The sequence below is a fragment of the Colletes latitarsis genome, chromosome 10 (genome assembly GCF_051014445.1).
Source record: "Colletes latitarsis isolate SP2378_abdomen chromosome 10, iyColLati1, whole genome shotgun sequence".
Taxonomy (NCBI): Eukaryota; Metazoa; Arthropoda; class Insecta; order Hymenoptera; family Colletidae; genus Colletes; species Colletes latitarsis.
In genome coordinates this window covers 20,740,219-20,768,214 of record NC_135143.1, presented here as the reverse complement: position 1 = coordinate 20,768,214, position 27,996 = coordinate 20,740,219, and the positions used below count along the sequence as shown (strand labels likewise).

At 39.9% G+C, this 27,996-nt stretch overlaps 3 protein-coding genes across 18 annotated transcripts in view; 1 reads left to right on the top strand and 2 right to left on the bottom strand.

Moving 5' to 3' along the window:
• The window catches only part of Tret1 (trehalose transporter 1), a 33,183-nt gene extending 26,300 nt beyond the window's left edge, over positions 1–6,883 (top strand). For both annotated transcript variants that reach the window (XM_076775295.1, XM_076775297.1), the window contains 4 exons: positions 1,723–1,846; positions 3,009–3,182; positions 4,075–4,454; positions 4,650–6,883. In XM_076775295.1, coding sequence (XP_076631410.1) covers positions 1,723–1,846; positions 3,009–3,182; positions 4,075–4,454; positions 4,650–5,234 — 1,263 coding nt within the window. In that variant the 3' untranslated portion in view covers positions 5,235–6,883. The remainder of the gene's footprint in view (positions 1–1,722; positions 1,847–3,008; positions 3,183–4,074; positions 4,455–4,649) is intronic.
• The window catches only part of LOC143346807 (RING-box protein 2-like), a 48,357-nt gene extending 40,336 nt beyond the window's left edge, over positions 1–8,021 (bottom strand). Inside the window, exon 1 of the mRNA XM_076775298.1 lies at positions 7,652–8,021. Within this exon, the coding sequence (XP_076631413.1) occupies positions 7,652–7,805 (154 nt within the window). The 5' untranslated portion in view covers positions 7,806–8,021. The remainder of the gene's footprint in view (positions 1–7,651) is intronic.
• Positions 8,022–9,992: 1,971 nt separating this feature from the next.
• LOC143346900 (bromodomain adjacent to zinc finger domain protein 2B) overlaps positions 9,993–27,996 on the bottom strand; it is a 229,815-nt gene continuing 211,811 nt past the window's right edge. For 8 of the 15 annotated variants that reach the window (XM_076775533.1, XM_076775537.1, XM_076775538.1 and 5 more), the window contains 15 exons: positions 27,746–27,790; positions 26,304–26,357; positions 23,836–24,034; positions 23,647–23,766; positions 22,770–23,343; positions 22,457–22,676; positions 21,466–22,213; positions 21,130–21,390; positions 20,548–21,046; positions 19,917–20,262; positions 18,845–18,966; positions 18,632–18,773; positions 18,392–18,522; positions 17,297–17,581; positions 9,993–17,101 (listed from right to left, as the gene is read on the bottom strand). In XM_076775533.1, the coding sequence (XP_076631648.1) occupies positions 16,918–17,101; positions 17,297–17,581; positions 18,392–18,522; positions 18,632–18,773; positions 18,845–18,966; positions 19,917–20,262; positions 20,548–21,046; positions 21,130–21,390; positions 21,466–22,213; positions 22,457–22,676; positions 22,770–23,343; positions 23,647–23,766; positions 23,836–24,034; positions 26,304–26,357; positions 27,746–27,790 (3,930 nt within the window). In that variant the 3' untranslated portion in view covers positions 9,993–16,917. Of the gene's footprint in view, positions 17,102–17,296; positions 17,582–18,391; positions 18,523–18,631; positions 18,774–18,844; positions 18,967–19,916; positions 20,263–20,547; positions 21,047–21,129; positions 22,214–22,456; positions 22,677–22,769; positions 23,344–23,646; positions 23,767–23,835; positions 24,035–26,303; positions 26,358–27,745; positions 27,791–27,996 lie in introns of all 15 variants that reach the window. The other 7 variants (XM_076775540.1, XM_076775543.1, XM_076775546.1 and 4 more) reach the window with 3 other exon arrangements.

Sequence of the window (27,996 nt, the reverse complement as noted above, 5' to 3'; positions counted from 1 at the left end):
GTATACAAAAAATGGTTCACGTGCGAATGGAATGATTTTGAGGAGGCCATAATCTGGTGTAATTAGTTTTTCTGTGAAAGGACGCGTGAAGGTCACACGAAGGCGACATACCTTTTGGAATTATATAATTTTTAACGCGCTAACGGATGCAGATCATTATTTCTTATAAAAAATGTTGAGCTGTTTATGTCGAGAAATCGTTTGTTTGGAAGATATTCCAATTTCAATATTGTGAAGTGGTACAATCTAGCTGCTTTTACATTTTCCATGCAACAACTACCACTTTATTAGTGATTTGTCGACATAAATAGCTTAATACTCTTTTTTTCAAGCGATACAGAAACATTCTGTATAAAACATAAATTTTAAAATTCATGAATGAATTACGATTTTATGGAACAAATCGTTATTCCTTAAGCACTAATAAATCTGTAGCGTTCTTCGAACCAGATTTGTTTGAATAGTAGTTCACTCCTTATTTGGAAGGTAAATGAATGTGATTAACAAGCACCGCCAATCAAGCGGTGTTCGTCTCTGGAAAATTTATCATAATTCAGCAATAATTTGTATTCAACGACCAAGCTGATAATTCTGAGTTTCTCAATTACTATATTAGCAGTCATAACGTTTAATGTTTATTCTATATTGTAACGAGTGAAAAATTACACTAGTAGAAAACTTAAAAAATACCAAAGATACCAACTTCATTCTCAACTCTAAAGAACATTAATTAGAAACCCATTGGTTTTTATTAGGAATGAATTACTTCACTGTATTCTTTATCTTGAAAAGTTTATTGGACTAATTATTCTAAGAATTCACTCGCATAACGCCCAACTCTACTATTAAAATTGCACACAAAAGCTAATTAACAAGTTTTGTTGCTCTCATAACCGATTGACGATTTGATAATATTAGGAATGTTTTCATTAGAAATGAATTACTATTCACTGTATTCTTTATCTTGACAAGTTTATTGGAATAATTATTCTAAGAATTCACTCGAATAACGCCCAACTCTACTATTAAAATTCCACACAAAAGCTAACAAATTTTGTTTCTCTCACAATTGATTGACGATTTGATAATATTAATGGTTGCGATACAAAAAAACAATCTTGTTGCATTTAATCGCGGTTCTGCAATGTGGACTCATCGACGAGTCTTATCTAACAGATCTTACCTTAGACGTGACGCTATTAATTGTTTCATGAATCTGTTAAACTAATTATGTACTAATGAACTATCGAGTAATTGGAGACTGTTCAATGAATCATTACTAGTGTTACGTCTAAGACAAGATCTGTTAGATAAACAGATTCGACTAGTAGATCCGGGAAGAATCAGACTAACATTGTTTATTGTATGTAAAATATTACTTATCACATCAAACAGAATTTGTTTAAATGCATTAAGACGCTCTGAAAGATTGGTCCGGTTTATAGAGACATCGCAAACACATAGGTTTGTAATTTCGCGTCAACGAATAATATAATCGGAGCGCAAATAAAAATAAAAAAAAACGCGGTAAAAATACTATTATCAAGCGTACACTAAAGACATATAATACGTCAAACGATTTAATTAATTCGAAATTTCATAAGTGGACGCATAAAAATTTAAACGTCACGGATAAATAAATGTTCGTTTTATTGGTTATCTATTACTTGAATAAAATTGTCAGACTCCACAGACGATCGTGACGCAAAGTTCTGGTTTCAGGGCATGTGGATAGGATCGATCATGCCTTTGAGTGCACTGTTCGGAGGTATAGCTGGTGGCCCGTGCATCGAGTACCTTGGAAGAAGAAACACCATCCTGGCCACTGCTTTGCCGTTCATCGCAGGTACGATCACGTTTTTTCTTCGAAAGGTACGCGCGAAGGCTGTTATTCGATGGTCACTTACGCGTCGAGCGAATTCATAATCACCTCAACCGATTCCCTCATTGTTCATTCCGCTTAAGTTCTCAAAATCCCAATTGTTAGCATTTCCATAAACGTACACGAAATTTAGTGTTCCGGTTCTTTTAACCCCGTCTACGACCGATGCCCTTCCAGAAGGATTCAATAAATATATTCCTCCATTTACATTACGCATATTCAGCTATCTTCTTAATAATGGCCATTTTTAGGGATTCGAATAATCGTAGACGACTGAAACATTTTTGTGTTAAATGTGATATTGTTACGAGCGGATCGTTAGCTGCGAATCTTCCTTTGTTTTTCAACTACGTGTCTGACTCTTTGGATCAAGGATATTACGTCGATACTATTTATACTAATTTTACGAAGGCACTCGATAGAATCGATCATACGGTAGTAACATTGAAACTGTCCAACATGAGATTATGTGGAAATATTTTAAATTGGATAGGCAGTTGCAGTCAACAAGTTCATTAAGATCCCTGGATTCAATTAGACATCGATCCTTGTCATCTTTCCATAGTCTTACGTCTTTTAAGCATTACCGGCTGGCATCTGCTAGCTAGGCTATAGACTTAGACGATAGTCCAATCGCCTGGTCTCATCATTGCCACTGATTTCTCCACGCTCGAACCACTGTGTCTCAAGGATCTTATTGATTCTTTCGAACCTGAATTTTAGACGCGATTTCCAATCGCGCTTCTTCGGTTAATAATTCTTTTTTAAACAATCTTCGATCATAGATCACTTTTCCATATTAATTATCGTATGCTATATCACAAGGTTCTCGCTTAGGTGCCTTATTATTCACAATATTCCCTACTATTTGCTGACGATCTAAAAATGTATAAAAATTCAACATCCGAGTTTGACTGGCTAGATCTACAATCTTAACATTGTGAATTATTATTTTCATCTCAATTTATATTCGAGTAACGCCCGATTAATACGAATATAGTTTTAGTAAAACTTTAGCGCACGTACGAAAAAGATAACTTTGTTTCGAACTATTTTTTCATCCGTTCAGTAAGGATGATATTCGATCGATCGATCAATTAATGACCGATTTGCGTTTCAATTGCAGCTTGGCTGTTGATCGCGCTTGCAACGAACGTAGCGATGGTCCTGGTTGGTCGAGCTCTTTGCGGCTTTTGCGTTGGCATTGCCTCGTTGTCACTGCCAGTATATCTAGGGGAAACTATACAGGCCGAAGTGCGAGGTACCTTAGGCCTATTACCAACCGCCTTTGGTAACACAGGTAAGCATTCGCTGTTTTCTGTTCTCAGAAAATTTTATTTCCAAATGACAAATAAAAATATCAAATTTGAAAAGCGTGTAATTCGTTAAGGGATCTTTTTCACCCCTTGTCTCAAGATTCATTTTCAAGCATTTAATCCCATAGTAGGATCGTTCTAAATAAAACTAACGTATCTCAATTTTAATTAAATTTCTTAAACTATACTCAAATATTTAAATGTTTAGTAAAAGTTAGTTTAATTAATCTGACATTTTTAATCGTTATTCTTTATTTTTATTCTTTCTTCTTCTTTAAAGATGTGTTTTGGTCTGGGTTATGCAAAATTTTGTTCGAACAATATAGCTAATAAAATAGAGGAAAATGTGACCGTTAAAAATATTTGTCCCATACTGTAAATTTACCAAACAATAGAAATATGTCAGTCCAATCAATAGTTCGACGTTTTCACTTAACGAATATTTACGTTCGTCAATGTTTCGACTTTAAGCATCGATCTTTCATTTAGAAGATGTCCAAGAAATGTAAATGTTTGACAGATGTCTTGTGGAACATAATCTTCTGCCGATTTAAGTTTACAATTTGTGTCTTTTGGACTTTGCAAAACGAGTCTTTTCTCTGTATAGCTCTGTTACGAGTAAAATCGTATCGTTGGATCGTTCCATTCGTACTTTCGCCATTTAAATATTTACAAAGAGACGTCGCTATAGCATATGACAGTGAAATCGAACGACGACTGTAGTTTACATTCAACACGAATCCTTTGATGTACCGATACGACTCGAGAAACGATCGCGTTCGTTCGGTGAACGTAAATGCACCTCGCTAGCATGGATTTTTAAATTGAAATGCATCCGAATCTCTGATATTAAATTCTTTCGTTTGATCCATCTAGGAATTCTGGTGTGCTTCGTGGCGGGAATGTATCTTAATTGGCGAAATCTCGCGTTGCTCGGCGCGAGTCTACCGATTCCGTTCATGATTCTGATGTTCATGATCCCCGAGACACCCAGGTGGTACATCTCGAAGGGAAAGACGAAAAGGGCGCGAAAGTCGTTGCAATGGCTGCGTGGCAAAGGCACCGACATCACCGAGGAATTGACGGCCGTTGAAAAGTTGCACATCGATAGCGAGAGGAACGTGTCGCAGGGCGCCTTCATGGAATTGTTCAAAAAGGGTCACATAAAACCACTTCTCATCTCTCTGGGTCTCATGTTCTTCCAACAGTTGTCAGGAATCAACGCAGTCATATTTTACACCGTCCAAATCTTCAAGGTAAGCTTATCGCTAAAAAGAGTCTTGAACTTTTGTCCCTCGCTGCATTTAATTCAATTAGAATTAAATTAAATTTAGATTACCGTGCAGTAGTATTGACATTAAATAGTGAACGACTCATAAATTTAATATACATATGTGTAAACCAGAAGTGTTTTTCCGTAAGTAAAATAAATAAATTTCGCTGTGTTCCAGGATGCGGGTAGCAGTATCGACGAGAACCTGTCCACCATTTTCGTGGGTATCGTGAACTTCATCTCGACGTTCGTCGCGGCGGCCGTGATAGACAAGCTGGGCAGAAAAATGCTGCTCTACATAAGCGGCGTCTCGATGTGCTTGACCCTGTTCACGTTCGGCGCGTTCTTCTACGTGAAGAACGTGGTGGAGGCAAACGTGTCGGAGTTCGGTTGGATACCGTTGTTGAGTCTGGTCGTTTACGTGATCGGGTTCTCCCTGGGATTCGGTCCGATCCCGTGGCTGATGATGGGCGAAATACTGCCAGTGAAGATCCGAGGGTCCGCGGCCAGCGTCGCGACAGCCTTCAACTGGACGTGCACGTTCGTCGTGACGAAGACCTACCAGGACATCGTCTCGATATTCGGTACACACGGCACGTTCTGGCTGTTCGGCGTGATCGTGCTGGTCGGTTTCGTCTTCGTGATCTTCTGCGTGCCGGAGACGCGCGGCAGATCCCTCGAGGAGATCGAGAAGAGATTCGCCGGACCGGTGCGAAGAATGAGCGCGGTCGCCAACATGAAGCCTATGCCTATGGCCTGTTAACCGTTCCTCTACGCGTCGATAGGTAGCCAATCAATCTGTTCGATCGTAGGGTAAATCGCGTCGACCCTTAACGGTCGTTCCACGATGCCTGTCGAACGATTCGTATAGTTCCTTCTGCTGACAAGGACGCGCGAACGGGACGGTGAATTCTTCCTGTTGAAACTGGAGTCTGAACGTCCTCGATTTATTTTCTCTCTCACTCCCCCGCCTCCTTCGCCCCCGTCCACGTACATTTCGTTTTCTAGCCCCCGTCTTGCTCGTACAGGATCGACAAAACTCGAGATGGCGCGGACCTAACCTAACTCTCGAACGTTCGTCGGAGGGTGGAGGAAGAAGGTGGGACGAGGAGCGTCGTTGTCGGGCATCTTCCGGTAGTTTGATTTCCTGTACTTACGAGAAGCAACTTAACGGATAGTCGAATGTCTAGCGAGAATGGTACGAACGATAACACGCAAGATCAACGACGAGACGGAGAGGAGTCGTTGATGCGTCGCGTCGTAGTCGCATATTTTTGTTATTCGATAGTTTTACAGGGTCTACCTCAAGTTTTAGTACTTTTACGGAAGGTATACGCGTAGGTTAAGGACATGTGCGAATTATTTAATTTAGTATACGCGTGCGTAGGACGCGAGTACGGCGCGCCAAGCTGTGTTTACGGGAGATACGTATTCGTATACGTAAATACGCGTACCGCGTTTATAGGAATATGTGTGCAGCGTCGAAGGAGGAAGGACAGCGTCCGCTGTCCGGAAAGAACGTATGGTTCTTTACCATCGCGACAATAAATTTCAACGTCGACGAGCCAAACACTTATCCTTGTGTATCTCCGTCGATAACGGCCGTCGGGTTTGTACATACGTACTGATATTACCGATACGCGTCAACGGACAATTGCATCATCAACGAACGAATTAAATCGTAAGATATAGTTAAGAAACAGAGATACCAAAACAACACGCGTCTATTTTTTCAACGTCGAAACTGTTGTAACTGGCGAGCGAACAAACGTGATCGTAACAAGAAAAAGAAAAAAAAAAAAAAAAAATGCATGATCGATCTGTACCGAGGCACGACGAACGCTTCGTTTACGTCGTATGCATGCGAAATCCTAGTTTTTTTTTTTTGTAACGCGACGGGGATACTTACTCGTTTAGTTTCCGTTTCGATTGGATCGGATTGAATTTCGATAGCACGTGCGACAACATCTACCCATCTTTTTTTTTTGTTTGTTTTGTTTTTCTCATATAAGTATGGATGAAACGATATTTGTCGTTGCTACGCCATTCTGAATCTCTACTCTACAATGGGGCAAGATAGCGTCACGAAACATTCCTATTGTACGGTTCAACGTACGATCTTCAACCAACGACGTCGCGAGCAATAAGTTTCCGTCGAAAATGTGTTTCGTGCGTCAGAGCTCGGAACGCTCGAGTTACCTACATTCGATCGGTAATGTCATCCGACTTCATATTTTTACCTTTATATTACAATTTCTATTTATCCGACAAAGATTTGACGTGCCTCGTGGGGCATAATGGTGCTTGCCAAATTTATCAAAATTCGATGGAAATATGTTCGAAAACGTAATACTCGCGTTAAGTTTGTATGTAATTTATAAGTTATTAAAATCTAACGTTTATGACGATATTGTTGTGATGTTTTTCATTGTTTCATCTCATATCCCCCCCCATTCTTTGTCAATCTACTCATGCATAAAAATAAACGATCTTTATATACGGTTTAGAATATTATATGATATTTAGTCATATTTATTGATGACCGATATTCTCTAACTATAACTTTATTATTACAAACATTATTGGTTGATCATTTCTGATTTCTCATAATAAATACAGGATAAATCTGTTTGGTTCAAAACAAAGAACATCGTGATTTATATCTTCTCTCTCGAGATCGAACTACTAATTAAAACTATAAATTTACAGATAACCGAAAATGTAGAATCAGGAATTTTTAAAAGTACATCGAACGAGAATAAACTCGAGTAATAAACTGATACGTAAACTTAATGATGCGTTCGATCAAATAAAATCTAAATAAAAATGAAATTCGTAAAGTAATAAATACGACTTTCAACCGCTGTTAATTTTGTATTATCAAAAACGATGGGTCTTAATTATTTCTGGCAATGCTAGAAGTATTATGTTATTTTTTGAAAACCTCAAGATAGAAAATACAACTCGCATAAATTGACTAAATGTAAATATTGCTGATCTGATACTTTCTTTTCGTATTTCGTATTTTTGTCATTTTACACATTTAATACATTGTTAGAGCTTGGTCATTAAATTCTGAGACACTCAATACATGGAATACCAAAGGACGTCGTCTGTTTTTTAAATCGAATCGTTGACAATAAGCTTTCTAACCAATAAATCGTTTGAATAAGTGCTCACCCATTACTTGAACTCGGCAAATCGCGCAAGTGTCACACTCTACGTCCCAGCTCCACATGGCCACAGCGTTCCATTTTTTCACAATAAACAGCTTGTCCGGCTTTAGATTATCGTTATCGCTACGATCACCGAAATCTTGTTCCGACTCAGCCATCTCGAGCTTTTAGGTTAGAAACAACAAAGCGATGCGATGATCTCGAACAAAAGAAATGCTAACCGTCGTTTGTCGCACTCGTCGCTGTTATTCGACTGTACGCGCGTGTAATCAAACAATGTTAACAACGAAAAGCTTTGTTAAACGTTTCAATAGCAGACTGCGCGTCGTTGTTAACAACAGTTCGCCCACACATAGATGGCTGCGTTTTGTTAGTTCGCAAAATGTCAACAGTGGCGCCACAAGACGTTACACAATGCCTAGAACCATAGACGAGGTATACGAGTAGACTTTACACCTTATGGACTTTCGTGGCCCAATCTAACTGCCATATCAACCAGAGATGCCAGATTCAGCACCCGGTGCTCTACTTACACATGGAAGATCACGAGTACGTGAGCTCGTGGAGTTTCGGAAAGTCGACAAAGGCAAACTGACACATGCCCTCCTTCTCGATTATTCCGAAGCTGCCCGAAGTAGTTTCGGACCGCCTCGTGGGAGTCGAGAGAGGCAGGCTCACATTTGCCTTCTCGCTCTTGAACAACTGAAATCCAACAACCCGTCTACGGTATACGATTTGGAATCTCGAATCTCTGTCAGCGTGTGCTTGTCTCTGCTGAACTTTCCTGGCCTCTGCCGAACGCTACTGACCACTGCAGATATTTCTGATAATGTATAACGATTAATACTTACTACTGCATGCCCCTACAAGTCTCTGCTAGCCTTTGCAGGTTTCTGCTTGCCTGTGCATGCCTTTGCTAGCCTCTGCTGAACACTGCTGACCACCCCCGACGCTTCTGACATCGTATAACAATTACTACATGCTACTGTTCGCCCCTGCTGATCTCTGCTTGCCACTGCTGGCCTCTGCTGACCGCTGCTGACGACTGCTGACCACCGTTTATATTTTTGGCAACGTACAACGATTACTACTGGCTACTGCCACCCTCTGCTGACCTCTGCCAACATCATCCGACGTCAGCTGACCATCGCTGACCATCGCTGACCATCGCTGACCACTGCTGACCGTTGCTGACAAATTGTGACACCATATAATATAATATAATATGTTCATATATATTAAAGTGTTGCATAATGTAAATCTATGGCAATAAATGATATAATTTCAAAGAATTCTATGTGTTCTCATCATTTTTACCCTTCTTTTCCTATCGAAATCATTCCCTTAGTTATAAGACACTTCGAATCTTTTAAAATTTTCTAAGTTCCCCGGAAAGATTTCAAATTCAAAGACGTCATTTCTAAGAATTCTTGAAAATTCTCGGAATCCCTGGAACTTACCGGTGGCCCTGAAACTTTCGGCAAAAATTTTAAAGGGTTATTACGTAATATTACATAATGTTACGTAATATTACGTAATTTTTGCCGAAAACTTTCCGGCTGCGAAAAATTTTGAAGAGCTATTACGTAATGTTACGTAATGTTACGTAATGTAGCGTACGTACGTTAATGTAAAATACTATTTTTTCATATCCATTTTTTATACAACTGGATTATCAATCCATCAATTTATTTTTCAATAAATACAATACAAAGATTATGAATCCAAGCATGAAACTATTAATTATTAAATAGGTATAATTGTGTTTTGGGAATAAATTCCGATACGTGTAATCTGGACACGATAGCCTATGTAGTATTCGAGAACAGTACTCTACCAACAACTCTGCAATAGTTAAAGTTTATAATAGATCGTCAATTCAAGTAAACTATTATTTATCAATGTAACCGTTCGTTATTCTTGCTTTAATAGCAGAAAATAACACGCGTTGAGCATAACTTACGAGGCACTCGCAATGTAGCCACAGATAAATACAAAATCGAATAAGATAGTGGGGTGGAACAACGAGTTATGGCGTCTACGGGAAATTCGAATGCACATACACTATTCCTTTTCGTTGGCAGAATAGTTACGTAGATATTCACAATTAAATCGCTCGAGGGAATATTTAAGCCACTTAAAAAACGTTTTTAAATATACGATTCTGTTCGAGTGGTCTTTAGATTCAGATACACGAATATGAGGAATTGTTTCGAGATCTTGACCCGACGTGACCCAATTATTACCCGCTACGACCCGAGCACTCTTAAAGAAAATAAACTAAAAACCGTCAACGAATCTGAACGATCCAAATAACTCAGAAAAAAGATTTCACTGTACAGATACACGCTTCGCTTACACTTTATTAATTCATTTGCAATACATTAATTAAGTCTGTTTAAATAGCATCGAGGCTACCTAACGTATGCCTTCGTTTATACTATAGACAATCATCTAGCTTAAACACACACTCTCTTTCTGTCTTTCTTTCGATACCCTTTCTGTCTCACTCACTCACTCTCTATCTTTCTCTCTATCGTTTTCTCGTACGCCCTTTTTCTCATTTGCGCATTTTTTCCGTTTCTCTTTAATCTGTTCCATTATCGATATCATTTATCGTTATTGTTATTACCATTGTCATTATCATTATACCATATAATATATCATAAGATCGACGTTAAAAACTAAAATTCGTATAAAAAGCGTCGTTATTCATACTAACAATATAACTGTACTATTTAAATAATAATTGAATCTTAAAAAATTATTTGTTCTTGTTGTTCTTGTTGGTGGTGGGTGGGTGTGTCTGAATGTATGAGATGTCTAATGCATCGGCTATAATACGAGGGTGCAAGGCGTGCATAAAGTGACGTTACACCATCTTCGTCGCGTACATTCGCGTCTCGACGTACGATCCCGAAGAACTATTCGGTAAGATCGCGAAATGCCCCGATGTTGCGCTCACAAATCAAACAAAATATATTAATACAGCTTCGTCCGTCGTTCGTTCTTACGAGAACCGGACGATCGTCTACAGGAAATAAACTAAACTAGGCGCGCGACGATCGATGATCGTCCGATCGCAAAAATTCCAAGGAAAACAAAGCGTATGTCGGGTTGCGTTCTCGAATTAAACAACAAAGAAAGTGTTTTACGTTAAATGTCAATGAACGCGCGTTTTACTCGTTACGATCTTACCGGGTTCGAACGTTCCTGGATCGCGTCAGGACGGCACACGGTGTGCATCCGCGTTCGCGTGTTCAGCCGCACCCCGTACACATTATTTATAATTATCGTTTATCTCGTAGTCGTTTCACGCCGCATTTTTCTTTTACAATCTAGCTAATACTTTTACAAACTACGAATGTTTAGCACAATCACTACGACCGAACCACATCTTCGTCTCTCTCCCCTTTAATCCTCCTTATTACGTAACCTATCCGCTATTACGAGCAATAATGTACATCAATTACATTAAAAAAAAAAAAAAAAAAAAAAAATAAAGAAAAGAAACAAGAATTACCGTGAACGTTTCTTGTCGATCGTTTTCATCGTCGCACGATGATCGCACTTCGCGTAAAAGGGTACCGCGGGGGTTATTGGGAAATCCAAGAAATTACTACCAACGCCACTGTCCATGCGTCGTCTTCTTAGGACGCCGTGACGCGCGATATAGAATCCGTTTAAAATGTGTGCCTCGTCGTTTGACACCACGGGCACAACGCGTGAGATGTACAATTACGTTTACTAGACCTTATTCGAAATCGAACGTCGCTTAAAAAATCTCCCAACGCTACGCGAACAATGATCGATAAATAACGAGGTCCTGTCGCGGAGCTCGACGCGGATAAAAATTCGGGAACACTTACACGTCGTATGCGACACTAATTGGGCGCCACGGAGGATAAAACTGCCGTTCATTCTCGAGAAACGTAAACACGATCGCTCTGCCACGAGACACGCAATTCTTCGTTAAAAACGACTTGCCATTCGACGACGTGCACGCAATCGCTAACGATTCCATCGAATTCATCGATATTGCTTACGAACATGATATCGAAATATGTAGCGAAATTACATTTGTTGGAATATAATCGTGAAGGAACGAAAATTGTGGGGAATGCTCGCAATTCTTTGTGCATCGAGTATTACGCATTGTTAAATAATTCGTGTTTACCAGCCACGTATTCGTAAGTGTTTACAAAGGTCGGTTGCACTTGTGTTCGCATCATCAGGGTTGGGCATCGATGGACTAAATCTTTCTCGAACAAATGGTCATCGGAAAAAAATTTAGTCAGAATTAATCGGTTACTGAATTGACGATATTGATTATATTAAGTTAGTCGCTCGTCACCGTGGTTGATTAGATTAATAGTTCATCTCTAGAAAATTTCTGTTTCACGCGTTTGCAAACTTCAACTATTTAAGAATATATTCCTGAAGATTAAAAACGTTCAATCTACCGCGTTGAATCGTTATTTGTTCGACTTTCAAAATAAATCCCCAAGAATATATTCTGAAATAGTTGAAGCTTGTAAATGTGCGATACAGAAATTTCCAATGTTCTTGACTTGACGTCGCTAGAGAATAATTTATTAACTCAGTCGATGATGCGAGTGACTAACAATTTCGTCAAACATTAATTTCGTCGATGGTTTCATTAAAATTTGCCCAACACTGTCACATATTGCTTATTAGGAAGTTCGTTTCGGCAGTGAATAAAATAATGACTAAACAATGTATGCTTTCCAACGGCGGAAGCAACGTTGCACTGTACATGTAACGATTATTATTGTGAAATGTAAATGATTTAAGTAATTGATTGTTTGCTGAATGAAATTGGACTGTTCGCTACTCTGAACAAGGATCTCTTTCTTTTGAAAGCTTTTAACCGCAGCATTTTGGTCTCCTTTGGTGATAAATAAAAATATAATTTAAAACAATATGGAGAAATAATATTTGTTTATATCTATATGAAGCAAATTGTTATACAGTTTCATATATGAAGTGATTGGAGCATGTATTAAAATACATTCATCTTTATAATTATTTATTTGTACTTTGCATGTTTTTCTAATTTATTTTATCTCACGATAAATTCATATAACAAATAAAAAATAAATAGGATAGTTGTATTTTCCCCTTAAAAGTCTATTTTCATTTACCGCTAAAGAGGACCAAATTACTCTGCGATTAAAGGTTTTCGACATGAAGCAACACCTGTTCTGCCTAACGAAAAGCCTAATTGTATCGTAAAATGTAAATTGCATCGAACATGTTTAAAATACTGTAGTTCCTTTAGTCAACGTCCGCGTCGATCTATCGGTTTTATTTATTGCAATCGTTCCAGCCATCCGATGAGCATTTGTTCACTCATGATTCTAGTGCAAACAAAGGACAAAGCAAACGAAGAAAAAAAAGAAAAAAAGGGAAAAGAATCCGTGGAATGGCATTAACTTCGTCCTTAATTGGAAGATTGACTCCGTTTGTCATTCTATTGTATCTTACTCTGCAGCAAATATTACCCTTTCATCGTGCTGACGTTTTCGTGGGCAAATGTGTTCGCGTGTGAGTGTTGCAATGTTTTCATGTGACTATCTATATAGTATACATATACACTATATTCATATTTATACATTTATGTGTACGTACATACACATATTTTCTGTTTTCTTTTTTTTTCACATTCATTAATTTGCAAAATATTTCTTTTGCCGACTCTTCGACGCTAAGCCTGTATAATACAATCGCAAATTACATCGTGTGTTCGCTTAGGCAAAATTTAACTCGTTAATTCTCGGTAAGTACAGTGACCATTTTGCACATCGTGTTTCCTTCCTATTCGGGTTTGCCTCGCAAAACGGAAGTTAAAACGTCTCCCGTCCGCGAATCGCGTCGATCTCTCGAGAAGCTCCAGAATCGCGAAACGTAATCTACCGCGTTTAATTTCTGTCTCGTGCGACTTCCGGTGCCTTGTCGATAAAGCTTCTCGAATTAACCACATCGCGTGCCAACAACCCCTACGAGGTTAAATGGAGAATTCGTTTGGCGGAAGCATTTTCGACGAGTATCAAAATGTGGCGTAAAAGTTCCTCTCGCTGAATGCTACGGAAAGGTAACGTACAAGCCTTCAAAAAACATTCGTCAAGAATTTGGAAACAATTTAAAGTTGTCACTCGCTTGACAAAGCAAACGAAGGCTAACTTCCGAGCCGCACGTATCACGTATTAGCACTATTTGCAACAGAACCAACCCCATCACTGTCTATATGTTTCTTTAGTCCGATAATTGTTTTTAACAATTTTTTTCGCGCCAACTCGATGATCGAAAACAGAATTTTCATGAAAACTACGCGATTACTTTGCTGTGAAAAGGATATACATCGATTTATTACTTTTCGTAAATTTATACGTTGCATTACTAGCATTCTAAATGGAAAAGGTTAAAACGTTATTGGAGAGGCCAGTTTGAGTTCAACTAGTTCTGAGAACATAGTCTTTCCCAAATCACTCCACATGAAATCTATGAGTTTTTATTTAATTGCAAGAAAGGAGCCAGTGTTGTATTGGAGATAAAGTTGTTTCACTATTGGTCGGGATATTGTATTGACAAACAAACAGATTCCTCTCATATTGTGAACATTGCTCAGTATACTCTGTTTTATTGAATCTCTGCAAGTAGTTCATAGCAAAATTTATACTGTTGATATAGTTTATACTGGAGGAAATAGCTATGATATTCATATTACTGGGCAAAAAAGAAAGGAGAAAAATATACTAATGGGTATATAAAAGTCTAGTATTAGAAAAAGCAAAACATGAATTTTATATGATATACATGTAGATAATTGTTTGGAAACTATGCTATCTTGCATCAGGCTTTCCCTTCTGCTTTGATATTATTATACTTTTCACAATTTATGGTTCTACAAAAGTATATACAGAGTGTATCATAATATGCAAAAGTCATATCAATGAGGGTTTTGGAAATTAAAAACAATGCAGAATGTTCATATAAACATATTCCGTATTTGATATTGTTCCCAAGTTATAGCTGTCTGTACCACTCTAATTTAAATGCTACAATTGATTCTATTTGTTGTTGGTTGTGTTACTCTGTAAGGTAGTCTATTTTTTTTTTCTTATGTAATACAAGGACTTGATATTTCTATAATATTTCTGTAATTTGTTATGTGTTAGAAATAATAAGAATGAGGTAATGAAATGGATAGTTTTAAAAGATTTTTAACCTTTTTAACCTTTTTAACCTTTTTAAAAATTAATATTGAAAGAAAGCCTGATTCTGTGGTTTTTAAACTATTTACATTGTTTTTATATTACCAATCTATCACCGAAATGGCTCCCAAATGTTATGATAAACCCTGTACATAATTGAATCGATTTAATCTCCTTTTTGTGAACCACTTAGGGTTGATAGACCATTGAACAATACGTTAAGGAGGCATATATACTTGTAAATTTTGAAACAGCTATTAATTTTAATCTTAAGACATTGTTAAATATGTAATTAAAATATAACAATCAAATAAATATACAGTTATAAAAGAGGCACAAGCAGTGTGACACTAATATCCATCTGTACTTCAAATGTAGTGACCAAACATCTAGAGCCTGTCTTTCTTCACAATCACTAGAACTGGTTTCATAGTTAGTCTTGAGTTTTTTCAATCATATGTATAGAATTCGTAATAATGATTTGTGCATTGGCTATAACGTGATTGCGACACAACCTTGTTGGTTTTAGCTTTTTAATAAGACGAAGCCATTAAATAAAAAAAAATTAAAAATTAAAATTATTCACATCACTGTATATGCTCCATATCGTATATTGTTCCGTGAGTCATATTTCATTGAACTTTTGTTACGCGCTTAGAAGATATATGTAATTTTTTTTTTTGACTAATTTCGTCGACATTTCGTATGGATGGGTAGTGTTGCTGTCAACAAACGAGCATAATTGTGTATTAGGGTGTCCCAGAAAATATTGCGCATTTCGAAACCTTAATTCATTAAATGATAGCTGCAATGAAACGTAATTTCAAGCACGATGACCTATAGTTTTCTACCATCATTTTGAAAATAATTACGTTCTTCCGCAAGACTATGCTGGTTCTCTGAATGCAAAAAGTGTGCCATTAGTTGTTAGAGTTATACTTAAAGTACTGTGCAGTGGGTGAATTACAGAATTCCAATTTCATTTTCAATAACGACGTGGAAGCAGCTAACGACTTGGTTGTCTTTGCAACTAGTTCTAAAAATAAACAAACCGAATAATAAGAATAAATACAAATGCAATTGTTTATCGATACAGCAAGTCCTCGAGTTACGCGGTTACGCTCCCACTCGAGTCTTTATACATATTTTGTGTACGTGTATGTATATACATATTACACGAACTTTTTCTTCTCTTCACAGTTTTCACATATGGATCTGTGCAATTTTAATTAACTCCTGAACCTAAGATTGTATATCAGATGTATTGTAAAGAGAAAGAAACGTCAGATCTGGAAAGAATTGCGATATTGAGCGTTTTAGACAGCCTTCCTAAGGTCTGTGGCTAACAATTTATGCAAGCAACGGAGTTACTCAAAATTGTCCCCCTTGTTCATGGAACCACGTTATTCCTAGCGTGTGACTCATCTTTTTTTTCTCCTAGCAATACATCACATTCATACAATTTGACTTGCAAGGAAACCGCAGGAAAAAATGAATTGTGAAAATCGAGGACTTACTATATTCCCCCCAGAAGCAAACGTTAGCATCGGTTATAGAGAGTCAGGTCACGTCTATTTGATTTCGATGGACGATTTAGAAACGACTAGGAAGCGAAGCGACTACTGAAACGCGCAATAATTTATGGTTTTCACGCCCTAATAGAGTAATGTGCTGGCAATCGTTGCTGTTCGTTCGCTGCGTAATCAAACGTGCGACGACCTTAAAATTCGAGCATCGAGTAGATCAGAACACGAGGAGCGCCCACGCGAGCGTCGATCACAGCGAGAAACGAGCGTCGGGAGGGTTTAGGGGAGGCGAACGAGCGCGCGCACGTTGATATTGCTCGCGTTTACGGAGTTTCTATCGAGTTTGCGTTCGGTCGACCGCTAGAACGAGGTCGACATGCATGGGAACGAAGGTCTCGCTTTCGGTCACTCTTCGACGACTCCCAGGCGATTGTTCCATGGACACACTACCTCTCTTAGTAGTAGAAGTGGGCAAAACTGTTGCAGGTGTTGCGAGATCGAACCGATCCTCAGCTATGCGTTTGTGGGTGCTGCTGCGCTGGCGGCACGCCGGTAATCTCGGTCCAACGCATTTCGAAGAAACTGCGCATCCCGTGTCCGGCCTTCCCCACGGGACTGTCGTCCTCGTTGAATACCTCGCAGTTGATGAACATCTGTCTGACATCGGCGCAAAACTCTTCGCGAGACTTGTACCTGTATCGAGAAGCACTCGTTGGAACATGTTTTTCGGATTTGTCCAAGTTTTTTTTTTTGTGTCGATCGAAGCTGACGAGATCAAGTTAGAGAGAGCTTTTGCTAGATCTTAGACGTGTTTTTTTTTTTTAAATGAACTTTTTTTTAGTAAGAACTTTAGTTAACTAGGTAGTCGTTGGTACGCGTGCAACTTACACGGAGTCCTGCAATTTCTTCTTGATCGTACTGAGATCCATGGGCGTTTTAATGATTTTCTTGTAGGTCGGGAACTGTTTGGTGTTCACCGGTAAGAGGAACGGCCAGGCCTCGTCCTGTTGCTCCAACTGTTCGAGTAGCATCTTACAAGGAGCCAGCTCTCGTTGTTGTTTCTTCGTGAGTGTCCTATTGTTTCCCTCCTTCCGTGGCGAGGCGGTAGGGGTTGCCGGTTCCGACGAACTGACGTCCTCTACGTGCGTGTTCGATGCCGTTGACGGCGTTGGACTGCGACGCAAAACAACAGAGAAATTATTTGCACGATTAGCTTCCTCTTTGCAGGAGGTGTTTCCCGTCGCAAAAGCTTCTGGACGAATGCATAAGACTCGAGCGTGTGTTTTCCGCCTGAGACGGGTACGTTGTTCTCGATGGAATATTTCGTCTTTCTGACTCTCTGTCATTCATTCTATGTACTTTTTTGTCTCGCTTTTTTCCTCTCGCCCTTTTCGCCCATTTTCGTATTTTATTTATTTATTTTTTTTTACATTTTCGAGTAACCATAGAACCTGAACGCAGCTCTACACCGTTACGACGAATTCTCTAAGAAAATACCCCGTCCCATAGTCGCTGATCGTTAAGCAACACGCTGTACGAAGTACAGGGTGTCCCGACGATGGGACCTAACAAGATTCTTTATTCACGGGGCATAGAACTTCGCTCGAACGAGGGAAAACCTACTTAACGACGACTTGCGTTTACGTGGAAGCGTGATTATAACTAACCTATCGTGGAACACCCTGCATAGAGTATAAATACTTAAATTCCTTACAACAATAATTTTCGACGAGTGCATAACACGGGCCGAGGATATATAAGTTCGGTATAATCGCATGAGAGCAGTGCATGTTCGTTCGTTTTAAAACGTTATTTTTTTTGTTCTTATTCGATTGAAAATTATTCGTTCATCGTTTACGTTCGCTGAACGTTATTAAATCATGGTTTTAGCTTGGTAGCTGTTTGTTTGTCTACTTGTACATTCGTATGAAACGTCGTTAAGTCAGCGAGTCGACAATGTTTGTTTGTTTTTAACGTAATCACCTAGCTGGTGGATGATCAGAACTTTCACTTTCTCTGGTGCCTCCGCCTTTGGTATGACTCCTTCGACTACTATTTCTCTTCTTTGGTTGTTTACTGTGGCAATTAGAACAATACCATTTTCCCCTTGGCATCTGAAAGTATGATACACGTAAGTGAACGAAACAACCGGATATAATTTATCACGTTTGGCAAAATTTTGATCGTGGTTGTGCAAATAGTCGGGACGGCAATGTCACTCACTTTTGGCATAACAGGATTATGGCAGTCGGTATGATAAGCACGTGGGCAGAGTTCACATAGCACTAAGTTTTTACCAACTCTTTTTCCACATACCAAACAATTTCGTTCCCCTGTTGCTTTGTTCATGCATTCGTGACAATACCTGAAAGCGATCGTTTCGATTGAAGATGGTGTCGCGATAACGTCTTGAACATTTAGAATGCAATTACTTACCAGTCACCATCAGGAATGTTTTCCATTTTTGGACGGAAACAGTAAGTATGGTAGCCGCGGTCACAGCCATCACACAGTAGCAATTTGTCTTCGTTATCTCCGCTGTGACAAAACTGACAATTCTGTAACAAATAGAAAGAAAAACTCTCCATTTAAAGTTGAAAATTCTACTCAGATTAAACCAAAGATATTTTAATATTTCAGCGCTATATCATTAACCAAGCGTTTAAAGTTAAAAACCATATTAAATGCAATAAAGGTTAATGTATAAAAATAAGATACATTGTTCAAACAATAAAAACAACGTAGGATAAGCTGGTGTATAGATATATTTGCTTAAAGGAACTAACGCAAAGCATTTAAAACTTCAATTTCACTTTATCGTGCATATTAACTCCACAATTTTTAAATTGAATTTCGATGCATCGAAGTTGGGGCGGATAAATTAAAATTTCTTTAAATTAGCATCAAAGTAATTGGATATTTTGTTTAAAATATTATGCACATAACGTCAATCAGCAGTTATGATAAATAAAGGTGGAAGCAGAAAACTCTACAAAAGGAAAAATACGAAGCATTAAAGGAAAAAATTAGTAGACAAGATAAGCGGCATATTTTTCTTGCATGCTACCGTTACGTTAGACTCTAACCACCATTAGATGTATTAATATACTATTTCTGTTTTTTGTTTATAGCAGCTTTCTAGAAAATTTGTCTTCAGCTTGTCAACGCTCGTGTTGTCAAAGCACATCCAGTATTAATCGTAGGGATTTGAACAAACGATAAAATTCGCAAATACAACTGCCGCATTGTTCGCTCCCGCAAAAATGTCACTAGACTTTTAAAAATATTTTCTGACACTGGATGTATATATGTATACATGTATTTGTGGAAAGTGCCACGCGAAGAGCATTTCGTTTGATGTGAATAAACAGTGTAATCTTTCACTAAATCCTTTAAACAATTATCAATGAAAGCGATATGCTCTCTGTGGTCCACCGTTGCGGGAAGGGCGAGAGTTAGGCAGAAAATAAAGGACAGTTTTGGTTAGTAAGTTAGTGCGAATACCCACAGAGGCCTGAGAAGTAGTCAATAGCTGATTGTACTGATTGGTAGCTTTGAGTGAGACGCAGCGGTTTCGTAGCTTGACGCAGACCGAGTTTCTAGCTGGTGTTAGACTCACAGCCTTCATGATGCTCTTGTCCCAGGCGATGCTTGCCTCCAACATGTAAAGTGCCATGGCGAGCTGAGCCGACGTGTGTGCTCGAGCTGTTGCATCTCGCCAGTTGTTCAGCCCTCTCGGAGTTGTTTCTTCTTGAGGCGCTGGCGTCTGATTGCTCGGATCTGAGTTATTTGAGTTGGCGTTTGCAGCCGCTGCTTGTTCCGCCTTCAACGCTGCCAAATTTGGATCCCCCGTGCTGCAATGCAAAAGGCACAAATCAATTCGCAATATTCCACTCGACACACGATGCTATAGTCGGAACAAAATGAACTAGTTACACTAAAAAGACAGTTATTGTCGTATATACAGGGAGGCTTCCCTGTGGCCAATTGGCAATTGTGGCAAAATTGATGCCAATACTTTCTACCACTAGTCTTTTTACGATTGTTAATCAGGGAACCAATCTTAAACGGTCAGTTCACTTCGATCCAACCGCAGTTGCTCCAATTAATCAGAAATATAGCTTTGTAAGCCGGCTTACCAAACACCTAACGGTGGCTTCAAGTATCTCCTCTCTATGGCGGCTTCCAGAGACAGTAACCTTTGCCGTGCCTGTTCGACCGCACTGATTTTTTCCATTTCGTTCAACTTTTCGATTTCTTCGGCCTCCTCGGTTCCCGCCCGCGGAGGAAGCTTCCAGCCTTTGACCTGCATGCTGGCATTGGCGACCTTGTCTTCGAGAGCCTCGACCTGCTCCAAAAGCTGCGCGTCCACGCGTAACGCGACTTGCTCGCTCCAAGTTTCCGGATTATCTGGTTTCGGAATGAGTGTATCGGGTTCGTCGGGAGTCTGTTGCAGCTCGGTGGCAGTAAGATTGCCAGGGTCAACGTTAATCCTGCCTGTAACAGCCAGGAACGACTCCATCGTTGCCCACGTTGTACGTTTCAATTCTTTCTCGCGGACGCCGCGCGAATGAAAGTGTTCCAGCAGCTCTTGAAACGTGTCGACGTCCATTATTCTCCACCAACCGTATCGTAGATCTAAAAATCGACAACAGGATCCGTTAATAAATTCTTTGTCAGTGGTTTTTTCTCCTAGCTAGCGTCAAATTTGGTATACTGACCTTTTGGTACTGGCTTGGCTTCTCCCGGGGGCGGTAGACCGTGCACTTTTAGGTACTCTAGCTGTGCCGCTTCGTCTTGGGTTAAAATCAAGGGCGCTGGGCTATCGCACCTATCGTAATTCGGACTAGCTGGAGGGGGAAAAACGGGGATTCTCAGCTCGGTTGGTTCAGCTATTCCGAAAATTTGTTTGGTACTCGGTCCCGGAGTGTCGCATGTCTCGCGTGGCAGAATCGAAAACCAATTGAACTCGTTGCTGTTATCTGCAATTATCGACGTAAGTACCGAAAATGTTCCAGGAACGCGGGCATTAAAATCGAACGGGGAATGTATCTTACTGGAAATAAATGTTCCATTTAACTCTTTGCCGTTATGAAGATTGTTGACGTGATTGTATTTATCACCGTTAGGGATCGTTTCGCAAATTTTATCTTCCATTATTCTAACTGGTTTCATGTCTTCGTCCATGTCTTCGTGCTCTTTCTTCGTTTCTTCTTTCATGTCTACGTCCATGCTGACTACTTCTGTCTCCTGTTTAATTTCCTCCGACGTGACGTTGGTCTTCGCGTCAGTCATACCGTCGACGTCATGCTTCTTCTCCTCTTTTACCTTCGTCGAGTTCTCCGATCCGCAGTTCTGCACGTGTTCCTTCTTGCAATTAACATCTTCGATTTCGGATTTCGCTTTATCCACCAGCGGCTTCACGTCCTCCTCTTGCTCGTTCGAGTTAAACTTCTTCTCCTCTTTCACGTTGTTCGGAGCTTCGTTCTCCCGGTTCTCGGTGTTCGTTTTCGTGTCCTCTTGCTTCGTCTCGGGTTTCTCTTCCACTGGCACGTCTTTGTACTTTTCGTCCAACTCGGCCTGTAGCTCCAGAACTTCCGGTTCAGCGCTCTCCATAGCTTCGATGAAGATGCCACCAGCGCATGCCAGCTCCCAATATCTTCTCCAGTACCTGTCCTGGCCGAATATGTGCGCTCGAAGTTGCTTCGAAGAGCTGTTCAGCTTCTGCAGTTGCTCCTCCGATTGTTTCAACAGTTTGTCCAGTTTCTTGCCGAGCTCCTCGCCGGATAAATTTTTGTCTTCCTCCTGAAGCACGGTCAATCGAGTACATTTTATATGAAAAATATTAAGCATTAAAGTATCTACGCCCTAGACCTAACAACTCAAGAATTACAACAGTTTACTCAACTATTTTGGTGTACATTATACGTGAAGAAATACGACTATCTCATTTACTATTTACTTTTCGAGCGTTTTCAAAATAAAAAGTAAATATCCCAGTCGTATTTCCCCCTAGAAATTGAAAGTTTAAACAAGTTATATGCAAACCTCTTCAGGCTGAGTCCCTTCGCTCTCGTTCTCGGACATGTCTTCGACCTCGTCCTCGTGATGAATCTCATCCGGCGTGGGTGTCGTTCCCACCGCCGTCGAAGTCGTGTTGCTCTCGTCGTCGACCTCCTTCTTCTCTATAGTGATAGTGTCGCCGGTTTTGTTCACGATCACGCCGACCGCTTCCATTCGGACCTTTCGACTGTGCAATTGTCTGAGTCTGCGAGCAAACAGGGGGGTTACGGTCGACATCAATCTCATTTAAGAACAATTACCAATAAACGTCGAAGCTGGGTTAGAAAGGGTTACTCACTTCCTGATCTTGGTGTCCAGGACGAATCTCTCTTTCCTGAGCTGAGCTACCGTCTCCAAGCTTCCCTCGATCTGCCTGATCACAGCCTTGTTCTGCAACAGCTCGTTGCAGAGGAACGCAAGCATCTGCGCCTTGTGCGTCGGATTCAGCGCCAAGAAAGGCTTGTCCCTCAGCCTCTCGGACATCTTCCAGGTCTCGTTATTGTGCAGATGTTCATAGAACTGGGCGTTCTTTCCCGAACAAGTCGAGGCATAGTCGCCGCCGTTTTGATGATGATCGGCGAACTTTTTGTCGCGTTCTCGTTCGAGGCAGACGCCGGTCAAAGCTTTCACTTCCCCGGTCGCGTTCGCGTACAGATAGATCCGCAACACCTCGCTGATGTTCGCGTGCGTAATGTCAGCCTGTCGCAGACTCTGACCGAGTCCTGTCGTGTGACGTGCCGGCTGTGGGATCCCTGGATCTTCGATCGCGCACACCAGCAGATGCGTCATCACCGACAGCATCTCCTCTTCGGCCTCCTCGTCGTTGAGGAGTGCCAACTGGAGACTCTTCAGACTCGGTAGCGAGTCCATGTCTGAAGGAATTAAACAGAGACTTAACACATCCATACGGTGACCAACGTTTTGGGTAACTTTGGTTCTAAATAGGAAAATGTTCACTTTCCAGCTTTGTATACTGCTTGTTGAAAATTAAAGAGCATTAAATATATCACAGTGAATTAGCTTCTCGTTATTACAAATAGGTGAATCGCAATTGGACCTGCTGTAGCGAAATATTAAAAATGTCTCGTGCTATAAAGGGTTGAAATTCAAAATAGTACGTTTTCGTTTCCAACGTTTCGAATGACGATTGCACGGTGCAGTAAACGAGTACTCACCGAAGCCCAAAGTCTCCCCGAAATTGTGCAGAAACTCGAATACCATGACAATGTCCGAGAATGCTTGGCCGGACAGCTTGAGTCCAGGTATTCGTTTCAGGTCTGGCAGTGGTCTGTGATCTGAAACGAGAGAGCAGTCACGTAGCAAAGATCCCCTATTGCCTCGCGCGAGGATATCCGAGAACGTACCTGTCAGTTCCATATCCTCCACGGGTTTTCTGATCTGTTCGATCAGCTCCATCTCCATTTTTCTCTGCTCGGCTCGTTTCTCTTTCGTCGCTATTCTCTCGGCCCTAGCCTCTAAGCGTTTCTTTTCACGTTCTTCCATCTTTCGGCGATTCTCGAGCGCCCGTACCAACGCCATATGCTGCCTCCTTCTCTCCCTCTCCTAGGACGACGAACGAAACCATTGAACGAGAGAAAGGAAGAAGGAAACGGGGGAGGTATGTTCATGCAGACTCAACAAAGACGAGGACGTCTCGTGAATTCCGTTGGAAGCAACAACTTTTGGCACGCACGGACTACGACAAACTCTACAACCGTCCCAAATCCTTTTTAGAGAAGCTACGCATGACAGTGGTGCGTACACGGATGCAATTGTAAAAATCGCCTCGTAGATCGATTTCTTTTATTCAAAATACCGTGCAACTGTTACCCAACCACACTCCGTTCAATAATTCAGCTACTACGTTTCCTAGTTTCTTTTTTCACTTCGAACACTGTCTTGCAATTTTCGGTAATTATTTAGAAAATGAGTCAATGGATCACAATAATATGAAAATATAGCGAGCGTTGCTTTGGGTTTCTACTGATGTTCAAAGGGTCTATTGTGCTTGTACCACTATGATCATAAGCACGTTAATCTATCTGACCGTTCTACATTAAGGGGTATTACGAATCCTCTGAATATTCTCAGAATTACCGAGGTAGGAACGGAATCTTGACTCTGAGTAATATTGCATGCAAAGGCATTTTCTTTCGAGTGGTTTCTATTTAGTTAGAGTTTATATTATTTCAACAACCTTATTTCGATCTTATCAAAATTAGTGTGGTGGCTCGTTTGCTAAATAATTACTCAACTTTCGAACGACAATTCGCTGACGCTTATTTCCCGATTGTTTTCGGTTATCTTTTTTCTCTGATATCGTAATTTTAGAAAATTTGTCGATTAGTATCGCGAAATGCAAGGGGTTCCGATCAACCTCTGAACGGCTTTTGACGTCGATATGATCACAAAGTGAAGAAAAGCGCCTACGATGCAAATGATTGATCACGAACTGTGTTATATTGTCATCGCGAGACTGATTAGTGAATGTAAATCTCTTGGAAAGCGAATATTAATGCAGATGATATTGTTCTGGGTTTCAATGGTAGCCCTTTGGAAGCGAATTTCGACGTTTCGTTGGCGCTGAAGCTTCGCTAGCCTCGATCGACTATTTAATTAAAGCCTTTGGTATCGTAAAAACTACGTTTAAGAGTTTCTAAACACGCCATATTTGTAAAAGCATCCCTGCAACAACGGTTTTGATGCTTTTTCAAACTTAAATGGATGCACAAGTCTGGTCCCGTCAAAATTACGCGATAAAATCACAATTCAATCAAGAATGTCAAAATGGCGGGATTCAGGTTGCTAATTTGAAGCTAGACAGATTAATTAATGTGATTTTGTTGGAAATTGCGTTAAATTTTCGTGAAACTAAAAATATTCTAATGTAGTTTACACTGCAATGAAGACGAGTCGTCAGAAATCGCTTCCAAAATGGCGCGATTTTTACCAGAAAAGTCCTCAAAAGAATATCAATCGCGGAGGCCTCGAATAGCGGTTATTATCGTTGCTCGCGAACATCTTGTTAGACGCATTCATTTGTCGATCGTTCGTGGAAGATCTCGAAGTGTCTTCGTATATCTTCGACGAGTATTCCAGGGATGGGCAAAATATAATTCTGAAAGTATTCGAATACTTCGATAATTTGTGTGGCGTTCGTAGTTGAACTACTAGAAGCATTCGATAAAAGTTTATTGGTTTCGGTAACTGTAGGACTATTAACAGAGACAGATCTAGTGGTGTGTTTTTCTTAAGACTTACAGAAATTTTATAAATAATTCGATTCGTATCTAAATTTGAAAGTAAAGCTAAATAATGTTATTACTTCAAACGACGATGTATTTTTTATTCCTCGATGAAACTGAATAATATTCAGTCACAAAAATAGATGTAAATTGTCCTTTAAAAATGTAAATAATACTTTGTATTATTATCACAACTTATTCTAAGAATCGAATACACATATTCGGTATATCAGACGTATTTAAATGACAAATTCACTCGAACGTGCCCATCCCCGGAGAAATCAACGTGTGCAGATTAGTCTCGAACTCGCATCAAACGTGCCAACATTAAACTCGTCGTACAAAGTCAGCTAATCGTTATCGATCGTTTGATTCGCAGTCGTCGATCGGTCGAATCTCAGCGATTTACCACGGAATCTGCGATCGGGTAAGAAAAACGCGCTTCGTGAAAGATTCAATTGATCGATGGTCGGCTGACTCGATCGACAACGACTACCGGGAGTCGGCGAGCAGTTTAAAGTTCATGAAATTCGATTCGTTCGGTTTAGCGAGGTCACTTATTAAACTAGATTGGGTATGTGACATACCAGCTCGACGGTGTAGAGCATCTCGCGCTGCTTGGTGAGCTCCTGCATGTACATCTGCGGCACAAAACACATCCACAGTCCACCAGTGCTCAAACTACCTCTACGCTCTGGCTAACAGTACTTCTCGTTCTCTTTTGCGCGGCTGGTTACAATGTTCCGAATCCCGTCGCGGTAATAACGAACGTCACGGTCGTAGATTGAAAAGTTACAGAGAAATTTTACTTATTCTAGTACGCCCGAACCGTAGTCGGCCAAATTTCATTCGCGAACGACGTATACAAAATTTCAGAGTCACTCGAAAACTAACTTTCGCTCAGATTTCGTTCGTCCATTATAATCCATTAACGGACCATTACTTTACAACCTACGGAAAAAGACATTGTTCTGTCCTCTTTGGTCAAAATGTATTAATACTTTCTCGTTTGGTAGAGTGTTTCGAAATGCAGCCCTGTTTCACCTATTAGGAGATATGGAATTTCCTAAGTGGTTTCTAGGGCTCTAGAAATTGTCTGATTTATTTTCCTTAACGATTTCACAGATGATTTAACTAGTTGTAACATCTACCAAGTCGCTAACAAAGGTCAATGAATCTTTTAGCAAAAATGTTTTATATACGTTTTGGAAAGAATTAAATTCTACATCACAAATGATAAGGAAGTAAGTGAAACCTTTATAATATTAATATTTATGAAAATACTGTTTTGTTTAAGTAATTAATATCATTAATTAAAGTGACGTGACGTGTTTGTTAATGTAAATCGACGTCCAGGCGAATCGGAAATTTACGAATGAACCTTAATTTTTTATTCGTTATTCGCGAACAAAATCTGCCCAACTACCTTTTTCAGCTACAACGTCTACGAGTATAAAAACGACTGGGGACTGGTCTATTTCAGCTCGAGGACAAGCTCACAGCCGAGAACATTTACTCGTTAATACGAAAACTACGTTCGTAGCCAAAGACAAGTTACAGCGTACCACGACTAAACGAGAAGCAAACGTGTGACAAAAGTTCGGCAGAGCATGTCTATAAAAACAACTCGACAAAAAATAAAAAAGATGAGCGATAATACGTAACAAAACAAGAGATTCGAATAATTAAAACGCGATATCATGATCTCCTCACCGTCGTACAGCTTCGTTTTTTTAATTAAAAAATTAAGGACGCGATTTGAAATTATGTTAATAAAAAAAAAAGAACAGACAAAATTTCTGTAACGTAGTACTACAAAAGAACAATAACGATTTTGTACCAAGAGGGAAATGAAAGTAAATCGAGCTGAAATTTATGACACAGCGTAGATTAATATGAGAAACAATGAACGAAAGCGATGGAGATAATGAAACGAAAGCTAATTTCTACGGAACACACACACGCACACCGTCTAGTCTACAGCAAATGACACGATCTGAAAGGACTCGTGATCTATGGCTGGACTCACCTGTTCTTTCAACATGACCGCCTGTTGCCGCTTCAGCTCCCGTTCCTGGGGAATCAGAATTAATTTCATTTATATCGTCGTCGTCGGAACATTGTATACGCGTCTAGTAATTCGTCGGGGTATGTAACAAAGTGAATCAAAAGGGAGTACAGAAAATAAAAGGATTTAACAAACAAAGGGAAACAACGCGACTCGTACGACTAAACTCAACTTCCGCATATTATTTCGAAATTATTTCCAGGCAAACGGTC